This window comes from Schistocerca cancellata, chromosome 5, assembly GCF_023864275.1.
Source record: "Schistocerca cancellata isolate TAMUIC-IGC-003103 chromosome 5, iqSchCanc2.1, whole genome shotgun sequence".
NCBI classification, from domain to species: domain Eukaryota; kingdom Metazoa; phylum Arthropoda; class Insecta; order Orthoptera; family Acrididae; genus Schistocerca; species Schistocerca cancellata.
This window is the reverse complement of record NC_064630.1, coordinates 549,676,466-549,702,324: the sequence shown is the minus strand read 5'-3', so window position 1 is coordinate 549,702,324 and position 25,859 is coordinate 549,676,466. Positions and strand designations below refer to the sequence as shown.

The following is a 25,859-nucleotide window of genomic DNA, read 5'->3' as shown; positions in this document are numbered from 1 at the left end:
CTGATTTCATAGCAAAATATTTCTTTTGTTAAGAAGATAAGATCTTTAGTAACAAAACATTTCAATTAGTGAGTCAAATTTGGCCTCATCTTGGTGTTATGGCCCTTCCTGTACATCCACCCCACAATTAATCAATGTTTCAACACTGACTGCATGATTTACACCTGTTAAGTAGGATGGTGTGTGGTGCTTCTAAGCTGCACGGACTGTATCTCTCTCTTTCTGGGTTTTGTTCGTTAGAAGAACTGCTGGGCAAGTTATATCACCATGTACTGTTTGAACTATCCTTTTTATTTGTATTTAATTTGAATTTTTTTTCTTTGGAACGTATGTTAAGCATTATTATGTCTTTTTACAGTTTGTCAGCAGAAGAGGAATGTAGGGTGAGCATAAAGTCTTACTCTCATTATAAAAATTTATTTCTAAGGAACTATGTTAGATAAAGCTATGCAGTTTGTTGCAAAATGGCGTCTTATCTGATAAAGTTTTTTGATTCACTTCCATGGGTCTATGCAGTTTTTTTTTTTTCAAATGGTAGCTTAAGGAGTTAAGTTTTTATGGATACACTTCCATATGTGCACTGACAGCATTAGGTTTCTCCCCCCCCTCATTATAGGTAGTGTAATTTAGAAGTGTTAGTGTCGCATTGGCATCCCTACAGGAGAAAGTGCATGTGTTTTGTGATTTCATGGTGACTATTACAGTTAAGCGACTTCCCAAAGTGCCCATGGCGGAGATCCACCAGATGGGAAGCGCACTAAGACTGGAAGTGTCAGTGACAAGGCAAGAAGTGGCAGACCAGGGATGAGTGATGACACTGTTAACGCTGTGCGTACAGCATTTCATTGCAGTCTGCAGAAATCAGCGTGTCGTGTTTCCAGAGAACAGGCATAGCTCACACCATTTCCTTACATACAAAGGTATGCAAGCTTTGCAGCCAGATGATAGGCCCCAGGCATGCCAAGTTTGCTAGGAATGTGCTGGAATTAATCAATGCAGATGACTACCTTAATAAAGTGACTTTTTACATCTTCATGTATGTAAACAGGCATAATGTACAGATCTGGTGGTTGGAGAACATACATATAATGGTACAGCTGATAAGGAACTGCCTGAATGTGAATGTGTGGTGTGGCTTGATGCTCAACACAGTTATTGGACTGCTCTTTTTCAGTGAGTGTACCATCAGGCAACAGTTTGCTGGACATGTTGGGGCTTTACACTGCGCCTCAGTTGCAGGTATTTCACCTACGATGATGTACCGCCACACTGGGAGTTATTTATTCACCAGTTTTGGATGAAATCTTTCCGGGCAGAGGGAATGATAGAGCCACCACATTCTCCAGACATAATCCCTCTCGACTTGTTTTGTGGGGTTACAATACAGATAAAGTGTTTTCTTCACCAATTCCTGATTAACAAACTCTTACGGCATGAATACAAGATGCTGTAGAGGCAGTGACCGAAGATGTTCTATGGGCAACAAATGTAATGTGTGTCCATTTGCAACAAACCTTACAGTTGTATCCAGAGCAGTTCCTTAGAAATAATGTTTGTATGCAGGGAAAGGGCTAACCTGTACAACTGTAAAAGGTGTTTTTGTTAAGAACACCACAAGATACGATTAACTGGCAATAACAGTTATGTACTGGTTAAGAAGTTGGCTATATAATTTGCAACTTATTTTTATAACGTGGGGGGGGGGGGGGGGGGGGGGGACAGGCACGAAATGATCACAGAAATAAATAAAATACAAGTAACCTTTCTGAAATATTTATTTTCATTTATAAATATAACAAACATTGGCTCTTTTGTAGACTGAAAGAATTTTCAAGTTTTTAAAAATATTAGTATACTTAACACAAAAGGTTCTTCTGCACAAAGTCATACTATCTTTCCTTGGTACAAGAACCCAACAAAACAAAGGCCAACACAACACAGTATATAATCAAAATTATAACAAAGCAACCACAGTACAGAAAACAAATCTTTTTACAAGTTCAAATAAAAGGCTTCTTGTATATTTATCATTTTCTCCTTTTTTTTCCTTAAAAATGAACAATAACAATTTTTCAGAACTCCTTTCAACAATACACCATACAACAAGACAATATATTCATTTTGGAACACTGTTTAATATTTATGACTCTTGTCTAATTTTATTTTACAGTTCACTTAGTCGCTGATAAATAATTACATTGCCACTAGTAAATAAAATTCTAGGCACCCTAGTGATATGACTGGACTAAATGCTCCTCACAATGGAAATGTTTCGTGACTTTGAAAGGGCCATTCTCTCCTAACTTCTTTTACCCCCTTTTCAAAACATTGCCATTTTCTTATAGCACCATTGTAATATCAAGTAAATTAGTAATTATTTAATTGATATATGAATTAACCAGTGACATCATAATATTGGAGAAAAAAATATTTACTTATCATCAGCATTCAGTTGAATTAAGTACAATTGCCCTGTTGAAAATTACAACTACTCATTTGCAAAACATCAACACAATTTCTCAACCAAGAAAACACATGGACCATCCTGTTTTGGATAAAATTTTAAAGCTTGATAGTGGTCTATATTCCACAATGTAATATTTGTTTTATTACTGGGGAGGGAGAGAGAGAGAGAGGTACATTGTTAAGAGAAGAAAGTTACTTCATTCACAGCTTTATGAGGTATTTTAGCTGATGAAGTGGATTAGGATCATGAAACTATCCAAAAGGAAAAGGAGGATTGTTTTATGCCTTTGGAGATACGATGTTCAACTAGGTCACAGAGGAAGGAACAGATTGAACATTGTGTCACTGTTCTTGTAACAAGCAGTGCAAAAGAAGAGTATTTTTGAAATTGATTGTGTGTGTGTGTGTGTGTGTGTGTGTGTGTGTGTGTGTGTGTGTGTGTGGTCCTGTGGGAGTAGTAATGTTGTGTAAATGTTTACAGGCTATAAAAAAATCTTGTTCTTATTTAGCAATTTCAAGTATTGTATTTAACTCACCCACAAATTGGTGACCCCGATCTGATGATTACCTACCCTTTTTCAATTTTTCTAGTTCCCTTTTTATGAAAGACAGTTTGGATTTAAATTCTTTGTTTTCATTGTATATTTTTCTTTTCTTCTTTTATGGTGTTTAGTTTGTATTTCAAACAACAGCCATTTACTCTCTTAGAATACATTCTGCTGGCTCAAATTTCATCCTGAATGTGTCTAGCTTCTCCGTATTTGTATGTAACATTTTGGATGTGATGACAGTGTTTTCTTTGATAATGCTTATACCTGATGTCTGCTGGAGGTTTGTTTGGGATATGCTGCGATTTCTGGAAGCCTTCGCTAATTGTCCTGTAACTATTTTAGTCCCCACCCAAAGCTGTGCTGTGTGGCTTTCGCACTGCGGTCATGCAAGACATTGGCATGTCAACAGTAAGATGGTCCCTGCAGAGACATTGCGGCTTCCATCAGAGTTTTTCGTACCAGCTGACCTGCTTCGCCCTACACCTCACCTCATCATAGAGATGCCAACATTTTGGCCCTACTCCTAACCTCGTCATTGAGATGCCAACATTTTACTTCGGGATTTGTACACATGCTGCCGTGCTATTCTAAGGGCCAGTGCTGTCCACTCACTACTACAACCTTCTTATACTATCCCTTTCCAAGTTTGGAAGTGTAATGAATGTACTATTAAGCTAAACTTAAGACAGTGTCATTCAAAAGGATAAAGCCACCTTAATTGTAACCCATTGATGACCTACCAACTTAGTACACAGATCTCCATTACCAGACTGACAAACGAGATCACCAACCCCCAAGTTCAGTGATGCATACTCCAGTGTCGTACTAAGAGATCCCGGTATCATTTCACAAGGACACCCCACAGGACATTCCCAGTTAATACAAGGGCCCGACCGAGTTCAACATCAGTTTTCCTACATTTCTGGAGCTTTGTTCTACTGCAGGGGGAGCTGTGTGGGAATAGAAGTTTGACAAGTGCTTAGCGTGTAGTGTGTACTCTTTGGCTGACAAAGTGGATCGCTGTTTGCGACAAGTGGCATAATTTAGTTAGTCTCTTGGTACTTCTGGGATTCGTTCATGTTATGTGTGGAAATTATTGTGGTATAAATGTTTCAAGCTCTAAATTTTTTTCTTATTCAACAATTCTGAGTGTGTGTTATTTGTTGCTGTGGTTAACATATCCAAAGTCCCACATTTTCAAAATAGAAAGTGGGTAATTTTTATACTTTTCTTATGATAGTCACTGAGTTGACAACCTATTAAATTTTCTGGTACATTGCTGACAACACCCACAAACAACAACAATGCTCAACTGGTGTAACAATATTACAAAACTAAATTCTAGACCACTGCCTTAATCTAAAAAAGAATCACACTGAAACACTGTAACAAAATCTGTATTTCAAATTATATTATACAATACAGCGTTGAATTTTTTGTACTTTATATTACCCATAAAAGTGCAATATTTATTCAGGGAAGAAATGGAACATATGCAATAGTTACCCCATGGTACTACAAACAACATTAAAAAAAATATTTCAATAATTTGGGACAATATAATGACAATTAGTCAATGCAGCAGCACCAAATGGCATAGGTATTCCACATATTGACACTTTACTGCATATATCAGTGGCAAGAAAAATAGTGAAACAGAATCTCATGGAATGCCCGAACTCTTACTTCTGTACAATAACTACCTAAATTCTGTGTTACATTTCACAATGGCCACCAGAACCACAAGATGCAGACATATTCTTGTTTTAATGCAGTCTTTTCAAAGCATCAGCTTCATAAAAATACTTACATTTACAGTCTTTAAAGAATCTACTTTGTAATGGAACGGCAACAGAAGATCACATGATTAGGTAGTGTGAAGGTAAAGGGTTAACCATTTTTTGATAAATGCATTAACTGTAATTATAGGAATGGATTACAGGAGATATTATATTTTAAGTGTGACAGTTTCTCAATATTGTGATATTCAAAGTATTTAACAATACTGAATGAGTTATTTTTTATTGCTCAAGCCAATGAATCTTAAACATTTTATTTGTAACTTGATCTTCATTACTCAGATGGTTTCCTCTCATATTCACACTCTGCTGGTTTAGGTTCCTGAAAGAAATATACAATCAATAATCTAAGTAGCCCAGTTTCATTTACATTGTAGACTATGCTAGCAACGTAAGTTGTCGAAACAAGGGGGATAAACACTAGCAATAAAACAGAATCTGAACACCCATCAATATTCTTGTGAACATTGTATGTAATTGTTGGCTGTGTCATTTCAAAAGCTTCATTTTATGCCATTACTATTTTTGATCTCTCATGTCCATCCTCAGATGGTTAAATTTTCCAAATACATTAATGTATTCATTAGCAGCATACTATCTACTCCTGTAGAATATTCCAGTGGATGGTGTTTTGTCTTGCTTTGGTCCTTATGCCTTACGTGTAACCTACTGCATGAGCTGACAGCATGCTGCTGAGAAATACAGAAGCAGGAGCAGATGGTATGCTGCTAATGAATACACTAACGTATTTGTAAAATTTTGCCATCTGAGGATGGACATCATAGCCCAAGCTGCTAATGGTATGAAATAAAGCTTTTTAAAACTATTTGCAGCTTCTAGCATTTTTCTGGTTATATTTTACATTTGAAAAATATACACACAAAGGAAGTTCAGACATTGGCTGTAATCCCTTTGTGTCTTAATTCATAATGGCTGCTGGATCAAAATGGTGTCAGACATGTGAAAGAACAGACACTACATACATATACATAAAAAATATATTTTTTGCAGCAGCTTGACACAGCAGTACATACACTAATGTTAAGTGAAAAGTTCTATTTGGGAATTGTCAGAACTGATGGGTAGTGGCACACACTGACAGTGGTGCTGGTATGTGAATTTGGGAGGAGGTGCCAGGATGGAGGAAGGGGAAACTGTTGGTTGGAGGGTGGGGACAGTATGTTACCAGAGATTGAGGTGAAGGACCTACATGTTTAAAGAAGCTGGAGATGGAGGGGAGGATCCAGATGGCTCGGGTTGTAAAGCAGCCATTGAAATTGAGCACACCATGCTCAACTGCATATTGAGCCATGGAGTGGTCAACGTTGCTCTTGGCACCAGTTTGGCAATGGCCATTCACCCTGCTGGACAACAAAAGAAAGCTGTGAGGTGTTTGCACTAGAATTGGTATAAGACATGGCTGCTTCCACATATGGCCTAGTAGGACAAACCTGTCACAGGACTGGAGCAGAAAGTGTAGAGCAGATGGATTGGGCAGGTCTCACATCTGGGTCTCCCCCAAGGATATGATCCCTTGACTAAGGGCTTGGAATGGGAATGGCATACGGATGGACTATGATGATGATAAAGTTTGGTGGCTGCCTCCTCGCTCCCCCTCCTCCAAGCTGCTAACCAGCTATCCCCAACTCCCTGCCTGTCTCTCCTCTAGCTCAAAACAGAATTAATGTGAAAGCTATCAAGTTCTCTCTCTTTCCTGCCAAAGAACCAACACTTCCGCTTTTCACTGAGTGGTCTCCTTTTATAGAAAAGTAATTTACACATATACTAAAGATGTTCTCCTCAATGTATCACCAATAAATGAAAACAATAATTGTGTCATTGTGGAAGCTTTTTAAAATATGCTCACACCAGAATACTGCAACATTCATCTTTGACATTCGTGAAAGGGTCTGCTCGCACGAGAGAGAGAGAGAGAGAGAGAGAGAGAGAGAGAGAGAGAGAGGTGGGGTGGGGGGGTGGGGATAAGAAGAAGACAGGATTTCATTTGTATGGTACGATTTCCACATGGGGCATAAAATGCTAGGAACTACTTTCTGATGGAACTGTAGATATCTGTGATGCAGACTGCTTCCATCAAGCCTTTGGGACAGTTATCACCTTTCAAATTCTATACAATCAGATGGCAGATGTAATGTAACTAATGTACGCTGTCACTTGTCTACTGAGTTCACAAAATTGTCTAATAATGTTTCTAATTCAAAATACTCTAAAGTCAGATCAATAAATTCAATGGCACATAATCTAAGTTTCCTCAGAAATGCTAATGTAAATGTTAAGCTTGTAACTTAAGGAAAAGAAGAAAAGTGATTTACAAGTAAATCAGTTGGGAGGAGGTAAGTAATTCTAAATATTACCACTAAAAGTTACAATTATGTGAAAGTGAATGACTAACTCAACTATAAGCAGACCACATTGTGTCATGAATCTCCCTTCTCACTGATGTTTGTTTGCTCTGGCAGGGTTATTAAATGAGGCGATACAATGGTTAAAGTACTAAATTTGCAATCATGACAAGCAGGTTTCAGATCAATCCCTGTGCAATGATCTCAATTTAAGTGTTCTGCAGTTTTCCTAAACCATTTCAAGCAGACAGACGTATGGTTTCTTTAATGAAGCCAAGCTTTCCCCTATTAAGCCTAGTGCTCTGTCTCTGCTTGTGTAAACATCAACATGACATTGAACCTGAATCTCCCTGACCCTCTATGAAGGTTGTGACATTTTTTCACTTATGAACGGTAAAGTGACTTACTCATTTAACTTTTCTTTCAAACAGATATTTGCTAGTGATAGAGGCATGCAACTGATGATTATAAATGTTAGTTCTTTTTGAGCCTTATTACCCACAATTTCAACACATTTCTTACTACCTGCTAATTTTTGTTTTATACAACTAATTAATCAAACCTGTAGTTGTGAATTTTGACAAAAATCTAGTGTTTGTAAATTCAGACAAAAATGAAAATAAATATGAACACAAACTTTCAATTAGTCCACTTTCCACTGAATGTGTATTTCCTTAATAGATACTTAATCAATGCTTCTAACATCTGTCTAATCAGCCTTTTTTTATTTCATTCACTGCCAAGACCTGTCTTTTTTTGTCATATAATTGTGCCAACTGAATACTTTGAGAAAAGGAAACACACACACACACACACACACACACACACACACACACACACACGCAATCACACTTCACCCACACATGACTGCCATCACCAGCAGGTTACCGGGAAAAACATTAGAGATGTGCAATGGGATTTTGCAGCATCATTCCACAAAGAAGCTCCACCAAAGCAAACAATACTTCTTTGAAAACAAAAATTGGATCCATGTTTGACGGAAAGAGGACAGGTTCAGCCATTAAAATGACAACAAACATGTGCACCAGTGGCGGATTCTGTGACCAGATTTCCCATAAAATCATTAAGGAAAATATCTGCTGAACTTGGAATGCCAAAAACGACTAATCTGACACACATGAAAAAAGATCTGGAATTAAAATCTTTTAGGCCAACATTCATAAGAGAGTTGATCAATGAGGACATATGGCGAAGACATGGTGCTTGCTCCAGATTACTTGATGTGTTTGTGACACTCCCACTGCGGGGCAAAGTTTTCTTCCCAGACGAATGTGCTATTTATTGATCTTGTCAGAATATAAGTATTTTTTTCTGGAGCAGGGAAAACCCATATTATTATGAAGAATTCGAGAATAATCCCCCATGTTCTGACCTGGGCTGCAATGTCTACTAGGCACCTCATAGGGCCGTATTTCTTTGACAGTTCAGTGAATTGACATTCTTACTTGCAACTGCTGTGTGAATGGTTTATTCTAGGGCTCCAGAGACTGCCCATGGAGAGGATCAATGCGCCTGCTAGCACTGATCGGGTGCCCTGAAAGGAGTCAAGATCTGACATCATGTGACAATTCCCAGTGCGAAATAATCAAGCAGAATGTCATGAAACAACGATGCCAGACATTTAATGAATTGAAACATTCAAGGAAATCACACTGTCTACGCTTCAGAAAATTTCACACAGAACCTGGCACCATATTATTTTGTGCTGTGACAATGATGATGCCTATACTTATGTTCTGATCACCAGACAAACTGAAATATAAAGTATCAATGTTTGCCACACGATATGTTCAAAATAAATAAATAAATGTCATGTCCAAAAAATAGAGTGGGGTTGACAGGACTTTTGGACCAGACTTTCTGAACTGTTCTCGTAAAGAGAGAAATTTTTTTGGAAATCAACCAACCGCAGTGTCACAGTCAAAGAGTAATTCAGATATCTTCTCATGTTTTGCTGAAAAGCAAAAACAGTGGTGCTCCTGCACAGCATTGTGGCAAATGAGAGGCAGAACAGTTTTGAGGAATGGAAGCAACAAATGAAGATTGATATTGTCTCAAATACATCCTACATTAGAAGTGACCACGATTAATGGCACATATTTTGTATGCACGTACATTTGCAGCATTTTTCTCATGTCTTTTGTGTCAGACCTCACAAGCAACACTTTCTGGTGGAGTACAAAACTGCTTATCCGTTGCTACTGGGTTGATAAATCTAGTCTCACACACACACACACACACACACACACACACACACACATTTCATACAAGAATGGGAAAGAATATATGAACAATAACTTCAAATTTCTTAGCAATATAAACAGTAAACATCTAGGCCTATTTATTAATTCTTTATTATTCTGAGATTAAAACTGTGTGCTGGACCAGTTCTCAAACCCAGTACTTGCCTTCCGCGTTATTTTACTTACCGGATAGAGGTTGCAAACTTCTCCAAACAGATTCTTTAAGATGGCTGCCTGGTTACCCTGATTCTGTAAAAGACCAACAAAAAATAAGCAAAAATAGAAAAGAAAATCGATAATATTGATATGCTCTACCCTCTGCTGTACACTGTACCATGGCTTTTGCACAATAGCACAGAGTAGCTGTGATTCTCATATTATGCTTTCAGGACAATGGTGTGGAGATGGCATATACCAACTCTGCACACCAGCCGCCTTCATGCTGAAGGTGCCATCGGTGCATAACCACTGGTACTGCCAGGGGCAGCTCCAGTGGGCAATACCTCTGGCTCACAATGCGTAACTTAAGGAGACTGTATTGCCTGACCACCTGTGGTTAACTGCCAACTACCATCACATCAACCTGTTTACTTTTCACTTGATCACTGCTCAAAAACTTAGTTTTGACTGTAGTACTCATTTGTTTGATGGTGTTTTTCTTCTGATGTTGAATTATTTGTTATGGACATGAAGTTCTTCTTTTGTATGTTCTTGTACCCGCTAACAAATACCATACAGTAATTCTTTTTGTATTTTATGTAACCATGGTAGCAGAGACAATTGCAACAAAGAGATACTTTTTCAAGTATTCTGTCGACTGCAACTGCAGCAAAGCCAGAAATTATAGAGGTAGCAAAACCAGCAATTGGTAAAATACCTGCTCACACTACTGCAATGACTGAACATTGTGAATGAACCTCCAGCAATGCTACAATTCCCAGCATTTAATGCACAGATGACAGTCTCCTCTGAACATCAATTTTACATTTTCAGGCAACTCATCTCTCAAATTATTAGCTTAAGTATGTTTACTTGTCATCTTATAATCCAGATATTTACAAGTTGTGTCAGAAAAAACATTTTGTTTAAGTTCCTCGACAGCAATATTACCAGTTTTAGGCACAATTACATCCAAGTTTTGCTTCAGAATCAAAAGCAAACAATGGGAAATCTAGGATGGAATAATGACAATATTGGCAATCTGACCCTGGCAGCCAGAGACAATGGTCACGTGTGTACTAGCTGCATTTGCATGAATGTGTGTACGTTTTCTATTTCAGAAGAAGGCCTTCTGGCCACAAGCTTGTGTCTTTTTGTTGTGCCTGTCTGTGACTCAACATCTCTGCTACATAGTTTTGCTTCAAAAACTTACCCTTTTGATAGAACTCAGTGATATTCCATTTAAAAATATATTAGTAATTAGTAATAAATCCTCATAGAGGCAATTATACTGGTGTCCAAAATTAAAGCAACAAACCGCTATTTCCCCATTTTGTGTCTAATTCATGATGCAATCATACAAACTGCCAACAGAGGTCCGTACAATCATGTTCTGCACGGAAGGTGGCATTCCAGTCAACAGACAACCACACCAACAATGATGTCAGGGCACCTATCAAACAAGGTAATTTTTGTGGGTTGTACCTCTTCCAAAATTGCTGTGTACACAGTCACAGATGGCACAGAGAAGATGCCTATCATACTCTCTGTGGTAGAGTGCCATAGAAAGAATGAAAGCAGGACAGTCGCAAATTTAGTGGCCCAATGGATTAACGTGAATTGTTCTGTTGTTTCTCATATGTGGTGATGGTTTATAGAGATCGAAACTGTATCCCGAAGACCAGAGCAGGGCCAATCATTTGTGGCATCAGAAAGAGAGGACTGTTATTTGACTGTAAGGGCATGACAATACTGCCTTCGTACTGCACAGCAACTGGCATCTGATCCTGCAGCATCCACTGGATGTGTTGTATTGAGGCAAACGATGTACAGAGAGCTTTGGCAGAGTAGCCTTTATTGTCAGAGAACTGCTGTTTGTGTACCTCTGATGTATCTTTGCAGAAGGGAACATTTAGAGTGGAGTCATCAGCATGCTACCTGGGTGGTCGAACAGTGGGCCAATGTTCGTTTCACAGATAAATCCCGAATTGGTCTGGAGAGCGATTCTCAATAGATTGGCACCTGAAGGGAACATGGAACTCTATTTCAGGACCCAAACACTGTAGAAAGAGACTGATACTGAGGGGGCTCCCCAATGGTGTGGGCTGGGATTATGTTAACCACATGAATACCTCTTCATGAAATTGTATGGGTCAATTGGCAAGGTTTAACTGCTTTCAGGTATTGTGACGAGATCTTGGGACTTCATGTGTGGTTGTTGCGAGGTGCTGTGGGCCCAGACTTTGTATTGATGGATGATTATGCTCTATTTCATAGAGCATGAGTGGTTGATGTTCTCTTGGAAATGGAAGATGGTGCACCCATGGCGTGCGGCCTGCTCACTCTCCCAGTTTGAATCCCATAGAGTATGTCTGAGATGCATGGGGAGATTGGTTGCATCATGTCAGCTTCCACCAACCACTTTCCGAAACTTGCGAGCAGCTCTGCAGGGGGAACAGGTGTTATTGCCTGAACATGAGACTGATTACATCATCTTCAGCATGCTCTATCATTGTCATGTGTGCATTGTTGCCAGAGGTGGTCACACCCCATATTGAGCACCTTAACCAGTTCTCAGAATGTGTGTACAAATCCGTTAAGTTGGAAAAACCGAAGAACATTTTTGTCTACCATTATGCATTTTGCGGTTGTTTACATTCTGTATTCTTTACATTGTTTCTACATTACTGTTTTGTGGCAAAAGAAACCCAACCTTGAAAAATTTCCGTTTGTTGCTTTCATCTTGGCCACCAGTGTAGATAATAATTTATACAAAAAGAAGATATAAACAGTAAAATTCTTAGTGGGTACCTGGTTTATGAGATCTAAGTCAACACTATCAATCTAAATGTAAGGATCATCACACGTCATGTACTGACATTTTTATTTGGGATGTTGTGGTTTGCCTAGCCCTAGATTATGAGGGTCAGATTTAAACTTTAAAATTCCCTAAACCAATTTAGAAGAAGCATTACTGAGAGTAACAGCTCACAAAGTGTATAAAAAAAAATCAAGACTGTACTGCCTAATAATGAGAGTGCACAGTTTATTTCGACTGAAATTGTATCTATCTATTCAGTTCATGTTTGGTCATTGCTCACAAACAGTCGATATTATCTGATTGTTGTTCAGTTTGTTTCGGATTATTGCTGTGGATATGGACTTCTCTGATCACAATGATTAAGTTCTTATTTTATTCAAACACATTTACTCCTTTAAAGCCTGTTCAATCTGGACAATAAAATACACACTGACACAGCTCAAACATGACGAAGCAGGAGTAACCAATAATACTTTGTAGGCCTAGCAATGTTCTCTTTATACACCTTAACGAAATACAGAGTTTGGTTACCACAGTGATGATGCCATCACTGTGATAACAGTCAAACGAGTAAACAATGCACTATTCTTAGAATCAAATGCCATATTACACATTAGACATAAAAACTACAAAAAATATTCAAAGTTAAATAATATAGGGAATGCCATCTGTACTGATTCACATCAACTTTTACACTTGCATTCTGTAAATTCACTGACAGCTCTAAAGGTTGCCAAAAATATTTCTGCATTTGGTTCAGTTGCTATCACACTTTTCATACAAGTAAAAGCCTCTTTTTGTTGCATCTGGTGAACCTGGAACATGCTCTACAACACACACCCAAATGCACTTTCATCCACCCGCTGACATATTGTACCACAGTCATGACATGGAAGCACCCAACTTCATATGGTCAGACACTATAATCCTTTTATAAATGTTTATGTGATGATAATTCTACTCTTGTATAGCTCAATAGCACACTTTCAAACTCAATAGTGTGATAAATATGATGAAAAGGAAAGTTGCTGAGTCGCAACAAAAAGGACTGTCAAAATATAAGCTTTCGGCCAACAAGGCCTTTGTCAAAAACGGATGACTGGCTTCAGCTGCCAGAGGCTGGCAGGTGTGTGTGTGTGTGTGTGTGTGTGTGTGTGTGTCATCTATTCCTGACAAAGGCCTTGTTGGCTGAAAGCTTATATTGTGTCAGTCTTTTTGTTGTGCCTATCTGCAGCTCAGCATGTCCACTATATGGTGAGCAGCACTTTCCTTTTCATAATACTGTTACATTCCATCCTGGATTTTCCATTGTTCAGTAGAGTAATCCTCTTATACAAGGTGTGCCAAACCTTTGAGGACAAAATTATACACATGGAAGACAACCCTAAAAATGGAGGATTATGCATGACAGGAAAAGGCAAACCTGTATTTAATGCATGATGTAAAAGGAAATTAAGGTACAGGCAAAAGTTTCGCAGCAGATTGCACTCTCATTGACAGAAATTTATAATTTTAGATAGAAACTTAGGAGAGACGAGGTCGTTTAAGCTACAAAGAGCTGGTCAAAATTCTCAACAAAGACTTGTTTGCACATTATAATTTAAAGAGAGAGTATTGGCTTGTGAGTGAAGATTCGTCAATAGGCATCTGTCAACTTTCCATGAAATGCACACTTTGAAGAATAGTGTTGACAGTACGCGTTGAACAGCAATTGCACCTCAGTGAAAAGCAACATGTGCAAGTAATACACCCAGACGACACCCACATGAAACCCAGAGTTCAATTTTTTCAATAGGCTAACCAGCACGGTATTCCAGTGTTGAAGATAGTACAGTTTGTATCATTCACAGCTGAACCATATTTCAGTTGTGATGATATTTTCACTGGCTGCAATAGTCCTAGCTGGAGTGAAGGAGATTCACACCCGCATTCGTGTCAGATCACGAAAAATGATTCTCTATGAAAATGTGAGCTGAAATTATGCCAAATCAACTAAGAAGACTCAATTTGAATGGTGCACGTTTTTTTGTGCAGAGTTGAGATGAGCTGTCACTGTGAGTACATTATCTCTCATTGCCTGTAAGTTGTTATGTTTTCAACATAACAGAGCACCATCCTACCTTGATATTACTGTCTGAGAGCACTGAAACAACAGGCATACTCATCACTAGAATATGAAGGGGTCTTGTCACACAGCCAATGTGTTTGTCAGATCTCTTTCTAGTGGACACCTTTCCTCCAGGGTAATGAAATTTTTGCTGTATGAAATGCCAGTAGGAACTGGTTGGCAAGGTCCTAGCAACACAGCAAAAATATTCAACATTATAATGTGCACAGTACAACTGCCACTCATCGCTTCGAACAGCTGCTATGATCTTGAACTGTCGTAAAGTATTTATTGTTTGAGTCAATAAGAAACGGAATACTCATGTCTGACTATTCCGTATCTCAAAATACTGTTTAGAATCCTCTACCACCTGTATAATATGTTTGCAACACCCCTTATAACACATATTCCAGTAACATATTATTTAATAACTTACACCGCATCATTAATATACCACTTGAGTTATTTTAATGCAATCAAAAATTATATCTAATTTTTTTAATATTTAAAAAATTCAATTATATAATGACAGTAAGCAACCACTATGAATTGCAATACATAACTTGAAAACTGACTCATTCCAGGTCATTATGATGCATCAGACAAATGTAACATGAACCATCTGAGTGTAGAGCACTGTAAACTGATTACTGTATATTTATGTGGCTTCAAACACCTCTGTACAGTGCAGCCTGAAACTATCCTAAACTAGGAAATAAATGTCATTCTTGTGCTACTTACTCCATTCAGTGTTATTGTTGGTATAAACGATACACTTGGATTCAAGGCATAGGTAGCATCACCATTTGCTTTTAGCAGCTCATTTCCTTCCCTTGCTCTTGAACACTGCAGAATTGGGTCCCAAGCAATACCGAGCTTGGTGGCACACTTAAAAATAATAATAATAAAATTAAAAAAATAATGGAAAGCTAATTACACATGTTAGAAAACATAATGGATATGACAATTTACAAGTATAACAACAGCAAAGAAGGGAATTGATCTAACAAGATGCTAACAGGAGTAAACATAGACACCACATCTGTAAAAATACATGAGAAAGCCCCAAAATGTGCACAATAAGAGTTTTTGTATAATAGAGCAATCAATTTTTACTGTACGCTTCCAAAGCGTATGTTCCTATTTCAATTACCACAGTAATCCCATTTCAAAGTAGGCTTTGTAACAGAGAGTCATAAAGTTCTTTAACAGGTTCTTAAATTAATTCATAAAACATATCACACAGTTTTTAGTAATGTCTTTTAGTTTTCAGAGGATTTCGTTTTTTGTCATTCTCCCTCTAAGAACACACTACACAAAAAAGACAATCAGTAAAAATGAACACAATTTTGTAATGGACCTAATCTGACATTATTTTCTTGGGGAAAAAAGGAGTGCTAATGAAAGATAAGTTTGTAAACATGCATCTCTTATATGCCAAAATTTCACAACCACATTTAAATGTTTTCACAATTTGTGTAGCCATCCCCACATCTGAACATCAGTCTTTGTAATTGAAATCGAACAATAGAAAATCCAGAATGGAATGAAACAATATTATGAGAAGGAAAGTCGCTACTCACCATATAGCGGAGATGCTGAGTCGCAGCTGGGCACAACAAAAAGTGAAAATATTTTTGTTGTGCCTATCTGCGACTCAGCATCTCCGTTATGATGAGTAGTGACTTTCCTTCTCATAATATAGTCTTTATAATTGCATACTTTCATACATTCCAAATCAATCTGATTTGTATCTGGAGCTCCTCTTTCAATATCTTGATATTTCACAGACAGTGTGAACCAAGGGGGTACTTGTGAATGAAGAAAATGTGTTTTAAAGACACTAATAGTGCATCCAAATGGACTACTTTAAATGATACAATCTTTATTGCTACAAACAGACAGCTGCATAGTGAGTTAGCCTGAAGTTTGGCAGGAGTCTTGATTTTTGCAGTGTATGTTAAACAATGTTAATCAATAAAAAATTTTTTTTCTTTGTACATCCACATTTAAATTGGATGACGATGGGGCATCACCTGGTATAATTTTTATTGAAAATTAAACTCCTCCAGCTGTACTTAAGATTTCATATTTATTTGGTGACTAGTTTCTTTCGACGTTCTTCCACACAATTGGTATCATCAGAGCGTATGGGTCTGAAGGTGGCGTTGACGCAATGTCAAAACTAGTAGCCAAATAAATATGAAATCTTAAATACAGCTGGAGGAGTTTCATTTGTAATAAAAAAAATATAAAAAAAATGTATTCAGAAAAAAAGCAAGATAAATTGTGTACAGAAGCAACACAAATGCATTGTGTTCTGTTATCAAATAAAAATTTGGAGCCATGGTTCAAAGCAAAGAAACTTCTGAAATTTCATTTTAAAATTCTGATATTGTAATTTCTATTACAGATGTCATGTTGTTTCAATGAAATATATATAAATGTTGTAAAATCTAATTTAGGCGTGAAAGTGTATCAGCACAAGGCGACCTTCAGGAAAAAAAAAAAACCTCTTGACTTGTTAAGTGGGTAGTTTGTGCATGCACCTCTTCCTCAGTGGGTAAGATGCGCCAGCATGCCTTGCTGCAATGGTGCCATGTACTTTTCTCACACGTTAAAAGTTTTCCTTGATGTTTTCATTTTTCAGTTTAAGATAATATTGGATGGGAATGGATAAGATATATTGCAGAAGTTAACAAAAATTTACTGTGACAATATATCACATAGTTTTCAGTGTGAAACATTTTAAAACAAGGTGCAGCATGCAAGGAAACTTCGCACTGTGCGCCATTACAAAAGATCACTTACTAATCGTGCCGTAACTACAGATGAAAAAGGCACACTTTTGTGGCTGCTTCACTGGACACATACTGTTGATGTGTGCTTGAGTGGAAAATGTTATAACAAGCCCAGAATACATCGTGTTGCCTGAAGAGAGCTGCTATTATTGGATAAGGATCAATGACAGATCAATAACTCATCATTCCCACTAGCTACAAGCCGGAAACGAAATGTGTAGATATAACCGTCCAACCCAATATGAATTAGCAGAGAATGGATGGATATATCTGTCACACCCACTTAAAGGGTTAAGATGTGGGTATTGTTCCTCAGAAAAACAAAAATTCAAGTGCAGGGGACAGAGTATGCACCAGTGTAATCAACAGTGCACATAATTTTATTTCATATACAGTGACTATAGTTAGTTCTGGAAAATTAGATATTTTCCAAATGTTGCTAAAGTACAAGGTGATTCAAAAAGAATACCACAACTTTAGGAATTTAAAACTCTGCAACGACAAAAGGCAGAGCTAAGCACTATCTGTCGGCGAATTAAGGGAGCTATAAAGTTTCATTTAGTTGTACATTTGTTCGCTTGAGGCGCTGTTGACTAGCCGTCAGCGTCAGTTGATGCTAAGATGGCGACCGCTCAACAGAAAGCTTTTTGTGTTATTGAGTACGGCAGAAGTGAATCGACGACAGTTGTTCAGCGTGCATTTCGAACGAAGTATGGTGTTAAACCTCCTGATAGGTGGTGTATTAAACGTTGGTATAAACAGTTTACAGAGAATGGGTGTTTGTGCAAAGGGAAAAGTTCTGGACAGCCAAGAACGAGTGATGAAAATGTAGCACGCATCCAGCAAGCATTTGTTCGCAGCCCAGGAAAATCGACTCGCAGAGCTAGCAGAGAGCTGCAAATTCCACAATCAACTGTATGGAGAGTCCTACGAAAAAGGTTAGTTATGAAACCTTATCGTCTGAAATTGGTTCAAGCACTGTCTGGATCGGCCGCCAGGCAGCCCGTGACAGAGCACTTCATCACTGGCCTCCAAGAAGCCCTGATCTTATCCCCTGCGATTTTTTCTTATGGGGGTATGTTAAGGATATGGTGTTTCGGCCACCTCTCCCAGCCACCATTGATGATTTGAAACGGGAAATAACAGCAGCTATCCAAACTGTTACGCCTGATACGCTACAGAGAGTGTGGAACGAGTTGGAGTATCGGGTTGATATTGCTCGAGTGTCTGGAGGGGGCCATATTGAACATCTCTGAACTTGTTTTTGAGTGAAAAAAAAAACCTTTTTAAATACTCTTTGTAATGACGTATAACAGAAGGTTATATTATGTTTCTTTCATTAAATACACATTTTTAAAGTTGTGGTATTCTTTTTGAATCACCCTGTACTTCAAGGTAAAAAGAACCCACTGCTCAGAAGGTGATCAACAGAAATTGTGGAAAATTACTTCTCAACCTCTCTCCTTAAAGTTTGCTCCAAAGTAACTGAAAAGCATAGGCCTCTTGTACCACCATCAACTGATACAAATCATTGGCACTGATTTTGATCGTTACTAATTTTAATCACTCATAATGATGATTAGTAACTGGTAAAATAAGGTTTTCATATCAGTTGATGATACTGTATGCATATTATACTAATATCTGAAAAGATTGCTACAAAACAAAGTAAATATTCCTCACAGTACAGATTTTTTTTTATAGGATAGCTTTGGGAAAGGGAACCACTATAAATATAATTAGCAAATTTTGCAAAGAAGAGAATCTTCTCATTAGATACAGCAATTTCTGCGATCTAACAAAAGCCTTCTCATCAGTGAATCATCCATTACTTCACTACAGATACACAGACAAAGAAGTAGTGCACTTCAGAGAGCACTTTAGATTTGAGAACAAGAAATAAAGAGCAATTGTAACATCAATTGCATAAAATTATTATTTTTTAATTTGGTAAAACAACTATTCAATGTGTCTTGCTGCATTTGATACTATACCAATGCCCGTTGTTACATTGAAGGCAACCTGAAATTTCTTTTTTGTTTTGTAGGTGATATCCCACTCCCAATTGAAAACTGTCTTCCAGACCAGCTCCGGTCGAATGAAAAATAGTTAACAAAATCTTTTAGTCTAATTTCATCAAAATGAGCTAAAACTGACTTTCACAAATATTAAAACCAAACAATTATCAGATATGACAAACATAAATATAACAACTAATGATGAGGAGGCCAATGAAACATGTCATTTGGAGTTTTCTGCTCCAAATTTTAATAGGAAAGGAAGAAGCGTGAAACTATTTTTCGAATACTGTAAATCATATAGAGTACTTCTATTTTCATTGAATTAAAGCAGCACAATTTCAGTGTCTGAATAAGAAAATGACAGATTTATTTGCAGATTTTTCTGACTAAAATGGGCACTGCAGTAGTTGTGATGCACATAATATAGTAAAAAAAATTTTCAGGTATTGTCATCACATTTTTTTAAAGATACTTTGTTTCATTGTCAATCTGCAATGTCTCCTTTAGACCATTTTCAAAATTGCAGTTGTTACAATAATTATCTAAAGAGCAAAAAATGTTTCAGTTTAAAATTAAGATATCTCCATTATAACAAATAAAATGACTTTGAACTTACACATATTATTTTTCATCTGGTGACGTAAATATGTATGTAGTCACACTTAAATCCAAGACAAAGAAACTGAATCCCTATTTTTAATTCTATGTTATGAATTACTAAAGATCTCTATTTTAAGGAATAAAAAAATGTCTGTTGCAATCTTCACCTTAGAATTCGACAAGAATTAAGATGTGATTATAGTTTGGTAGAAGCTGCCAAAACTTTTCTTTAGGAACTATACACTGCCCCATAAAACAGATGTGATAAATACTATATGATACCAGAATGTTTCCAGAATAAGATTTTCACTCTGCAGCAGAGTGTGCGCTGATATGAAACTTCCTGGCAGATTAAAACTGTGTGCCGGACCGAGACTCGGGACCTTTCATTCATATCAGTGCACACTCCACTATAGAGTGAAAATCTCATTCTGGAAACATCCCCCAGGCTGTGGCTAAGCCATGTCTCCGCGATATCCTTTCTTCCAGGAGTGCTAGTTCTGCAAGGTTCGCAGGAGAGCTTCTGTGAAGTTTGGAAGGTAGGAGACGAGATACTGGCAGAAATAAAGCTGTGAGGAGGGGGCACGAGTTGTGCATTGGTAGCTCAGATGGTAGAGCACTTGCCCGTGAAAGGCAAATGTCCCGAGTTCGAGTCTCGGTCTGGCACACATTTTTAATCTGCCAGGAAGTTTCACTATATGATACCTTGCACTGCTGTTGAGAAATGTAACAGTGGAGCTACATCTTTTCAACTCCCTTACAAAAATGCGCACATTTCATGGATGCATGGTAATAGACACCTATCAATTTATTAAATACTGGTAAAACTTAAGAAAACATCCAGAGTCAATTGATAGAGATTAGTGTTTATTAGAATCATATGTACTGAAATGTAGTTAAGATGTACATCTACAGGGTGACCAAAAGTCTGTTAATATTTGAAAATGCATTACTTCATGGAATAAAGTAGGTAGAGAAGTAAAGCTTGACACACATGCCTGAAGTGACATGAGGTTTTACTGAAACTAAAAACAAATGCAAAAACATGCCAACAGGTGGTGCTGACAGCAACATGTTAGTGACGCTGCATGAGAATCGTGTACAAAATGTGAGTGTGATTGGTGCAAGGTATGCCAGTATGTTACAGAATTGCATAATCCCTAGTCTGGCTGATAAACGCCTGCTGGAAGGTATGACTTTTATGCAGAATTGCTCTGCACCACATATTGCTACACAGGTGATAGATTTGTTGTGTACCTCATTTGGTGATGATCACATGCTGAGCCATCAGTTCCATCATGCCTGGTGTCCCAGGTCTTCAGACCTTAATTCGTGTGATCAGTGGGTTACTTTAAGTCGCAAGTCTACCAACGGCTGACCCATTGGGGATGCTAAAAGACAACATCCAACAGCCATTTCTCACCATGCCTTTCGATATGATGTACAGTGCTGTCCACAACTTTGTCCCTCACTACAGTTACTGTTGATGAAAGACAGCCGAGATGTTTAGCATGTTTTCTGAAGAACATCATCTTTTCTAAACATCAATTTTTATGCTAATTATTGCTTTTGTATCCTATTAAGTGCCATCTGTTGGTCATTATGTGCACTTTGTTTTGGTTTCAATAAAACCCTATGTCATCTCAAGAATGTTTATCAATTTTTACCTCTCTGCCTACATTATTGAATTTTCAAATGTAAACAGACTTTTGGGTCATCTTGTATAACTATCAATCACAAAAATTTCCATACAATGCACTGAAAATTATATTTGAAGAAAAATATGGGATAGCAGTTAGCAACAGTTGTGCTGACTGATTCGACATGATAGCAGAATCAATGTGAAAATTGCATCCAGTAACCACTGTCATATGTATTTAAAAATATGAGGCGGCATAATGAACTACAGTTGTGCTAAACACTATCATATTAAATGGAATGTTCCATAAAATTTAAGCTGTACTCTTAGTTCTTGTCTAGGCACTACCTTGGAAATCTAGACATTCTGAAAATACTTCACAAGTTTTTGAAACAATTATTTTAAATGTGATTGCTGCAAGTGAATGGCCAAACTGTCTCATTCCTGCTTACCAGACCACAGGCTGCACTACTGAACAGTCTGTCACCACAACCAATTTTCTTCCATTCACTTTCATTGATGTCACCAACTCACATTAAAACTGTCACATTACAACCTAAGCTAGAACTCAGGCTACACTACACTCTGTCAGGTTGTGAGACTATTTCGTATCTAATCCACAATAGACCCCACTACAGTCCCCTAGATAGCACTGTCAACTCTCCTTAACTCCAGCCTAATACTCAAGTTTAGTTTCAATACCTCATAGAAATTTACAAGCAATTTACAATGTTGTGGTTTCCCTGAAAAAGACAAATTTTTCACCTTTTTCTGGTGTTCTCACATCAACAAAATCCTTACACAGTCTTACTGTTTACTATCAAAAAGCAGTTTTTAAACGGGCAATCTATGCATGGCAGCCATTAGCACTGCATCGTGTGTGGGGAAGAGATTTAAACTGACCTGGGAATGAGTGAACAAACATACAAGCAATCTTTTAGAAGGTCCAATTTGCACCACATAACAAAGATTCATAATATTCCTACATCTCACATAAGAAGTTATGAAGAGAAGCATTACATACATTTCCATTTGTGTGTGGTGCGCCACTTTTATGTTACATGAGCATGTATGAGATGCCAATGGACCATTTCTCAATGCATTTCTAGCAGACAAAGGTATTATGAAATTAAATTCTTTCTTTCTTTTTCACTGCACAAAATTACTATTATATGGGATATCCAATGAGAAGCTACACTAACTAATGTTTTAACATCGCCTGTGTCAGGCACAAGATAGAAACAGAATATTAAATATAATGATGAGCGAAAACAGTACAAACATTGCCCACCACACAACTGAATGCTGCCTGGTGACACAGAGCATGTAACACCGTAATGAAAGGGATATAAATGGAGCAGAGATGAATGGGAAATCATTCTAGTGATGATACGGGCTGCAAATATAGAAATCCTCTTCTGTTAGAGATTTTGACAAAGGGCAGACTGTTACGGCCTGGCACCCGGGAATGAGCATCTCAGAAATGACGAAGTCAGCTGTTCGTGTGCTGCTGTCGTGAGCATCTACAGAAAAAAGGTTGCAGGGCAGTGAAACCCTGAGTAAGTGACAAGATGCTGGACATCTAATCACAGAATATGGAAGTTGAGGGCATGCCCACTCTGCAAATCAGGATACGTGGCAACCTGTGGAATTATTTTAATGTTTTGGCAACAAAATTCACCTGAGCTGAACCTGATGGGACCAGTCTAACGTTATTGGATACCAGCCCTGTGCCCATACATCACCAGCCCTCATTCTACAGGAACTGGATGATTTGTGCCTAGACATGTGGTGCTACATACCACCAAAAACTTATCAAGAACTAGTTGAATCCATGCCACGCAAACTCTCTGCTGCGATGTGTCATGTCAACCAACTTGCTATAAAGCAACTGCTCATAATGTTCTGTCTCATCAGATCATATGTATCACATATGAGTAATTGGATCCACTCCCCCCCCCCCCCCCCCAGACAAATTTCGCCATTTAAGTAAGCTGGTTATTGAGATCAATGTATTACTTTATTAATATAGGAAGGAGCAAAGATAACATTTCACCATACTGCTGAGTCATTGAGAGGTCAGTTGGCACACAAACAAGACTGAAAATTTTGCCATGCTTTCTCACGAGTCCTCCTTCAGAGTTGCAGCTTCTTCGAGCTGCAGCACCATCGGCAGTGGCAATGTAGCCACGCAGTTGTATGTGTATTCTGTTAGAAGAACATTATTTGATAGTTTAGCAGTACTTTCATTTTTGTGCTTATTAACTACTCAAGACCTCAACTATGATGAATTGTTAGCTTTACTCCTTCCATTATATACCCACTAAAGATTTTTACCTGCAATTCTTTCACATTCAAGAGCAATTTTAGAGTTTCTTTAGTTGAAACAGTTTCATTTCGGTCTGATAACTGTTTCCAGTAAATCTATCAGTTTAAGTACCTTATATGTATAGTTACAAAACAGCTACACATTATTTTCAAAAGAGGTGACATCACAGGTGACAACGTGTCAATTTACTCAATCAGATGACTCACCCTTTCTCCAATTTCTTCTGGATTCATGTTATTGCTTATCATGCATGCTACATATTTCACTTGCATCTCTTTACTTCCAATGATGGCAGCAGCACATGCATGCACTTTATTACCCTGGCATTCTACGGGTCCATGTTGGCATGTAAATTCGTAACCAGTTGGTGTTTCTCTGGTCTGCACACAATTGAATAAAAAGATGAGTAACTCCTTCCATACAAACAATTCCATTTACATAATTCTAAAAATTCACTCAACTTATGTAACAAAGTTTAAAAGACTAGGTTAGTTATATAGGTTACCAATCACCAACATTGTAACAATTAAGGTATCACCACCACCTACCTATTGTTAGATTCTAATCTTTGCCTTTTGCGATTTTAATTTTTCTGTAGTACTAAATGACATACAGCACTGACTAACTTGCTAATTAATAACATCATATAATATATCATAAATTGTAATTGTAATTTGGAATATGGCTCTCACACATGTATACAAAAAGGACATATTGCAGAAGGATAATAATGTTCATGTATCCACAATGAGATTTTCACTCTGCAGCAGAGTGTGCACTGATATGAAACTTCCTGGCAGATTAAAACTGTGTGCCGGACCGAGACTCGAACTCGGGACCTTTGCCTTTCGCGGGCAAGTGCTCTACCATCTGAGCTACCCAAGCACGACTCTACGCCCCATCCTCACAGCTTTACTTCCGCCAGTACCACGTATTTTTCTAAATTTCTAACAAATAACATTTTCGATACGCCAAACTCACATTAATTCTGTCAGTTTATCCATAACAGTAGGATCTAGCCAATTTTAAAAGCATGATGCAGTTTACAAAATAACAGTTTATTATGGCCATATTTAAGTAAGCAGGTATCACTCACAATTGTCAGTTGGCTCGTTAGTAATACCTATGTTGGGTACGCTCCCAGTGTAGATTAACATCATTACAATGCACCACGTTCTATATGCACCTACATTCTTGAACCTAAATAACATTATGTTTAATAACTTCCAAGTGATTTCTGTATCGCAAATGAATAAACATTTTAACTGGGCTGTGTTGTAATTAACAAGAATGTGCGTGATGTCATTGTCACTGGAGTGAGATACTGTTGGACATGGCAATTCTCATTATAGAGTGACTTAAATGAACAATCATAGTGTATTTTTCCCAATAACTACTGGCTAGAACTAAGTGTGAACTGTGACATTTCATGTAAATATGAACTGTGTTTTGTGCCTAAAAGAAATAATTAACTTTGCCACTGAACTGTTGATAGGGGCATGTGAGTGGTGATATGGTTCTATGAGATAATAGTTTTTTTTTATAGTGGATAAACTGATCACTGTCTCTAATAATTGGACTTTCTGACATTGTACAGTAGCATATTTTTGAGTTATAGATTTTCTACTGTGCACTGTTTAATAGACATAACTTTTGTCTTCAAAAGGTTTATGTTCACTCCCAATGCCTGACATTCTGAAGTAGGATCCAATATCAAAATCTGTAATTCTTCAATATCATTTGGCCGTAGCACAATGTCATCTACAAATCTGAAGTTGTTAAGCTTCTTTCTGATGATTCTAATTCCATTTTATTCCTAGTTCAATTTTGACACTATCCCTCCCAAAATGGTGGAGAACACCTTGGGAGGGATGAGATTGCCTTGTTTCACTCCTCTGTGAGTTGGAAACTCTTGAGATGGTTATTTAACACTGACATT

At 37.6% G+C, this 25,859-nt stretch overlaps 1 protein-coding gene across 2 annotated transcripts in view; it reads right to left on the bottom strand.

Annotated features, from left to right (window-relative positions):
* Window positions 1-1,757: 1,757 nt before the first annotated feature.
* The window catches only part of LOC126187412 (gamma-interferon-inducible lysosomal thiol reductase-like), a 31,823-nt gene continuing 7,721 nt past the window's right edge, over window positions 1,758-25,859 (bottom strand). For both annotated transcript variants that reach the window (XM_049928479.1, XM_049928478.1), the window contains exons 3-6: window positions 24,127-24,300; window positions 15,272-15,418; window positions 9,630-9,692; window positions 1,758-5,138 (exon numbers count right to left, since the gene is read on the bottom strand). In XM_049928479.1, the coding sequence (XP_049784436.1) occupies window positions 5,091-5,138; window positions 9,630-9,692; window positions 15,272-15,418; window positions 24,127-24,300 (432 nt within the window). In that variant the 3' untranslated portion in view covers window positions 1,758-5,090. The remainder of the gene's footprint in view (window positions 5,139-9,629; window positions 9,693-15,271; window positions 15,419-24,126; window positions 24,301-25,859) is intronic.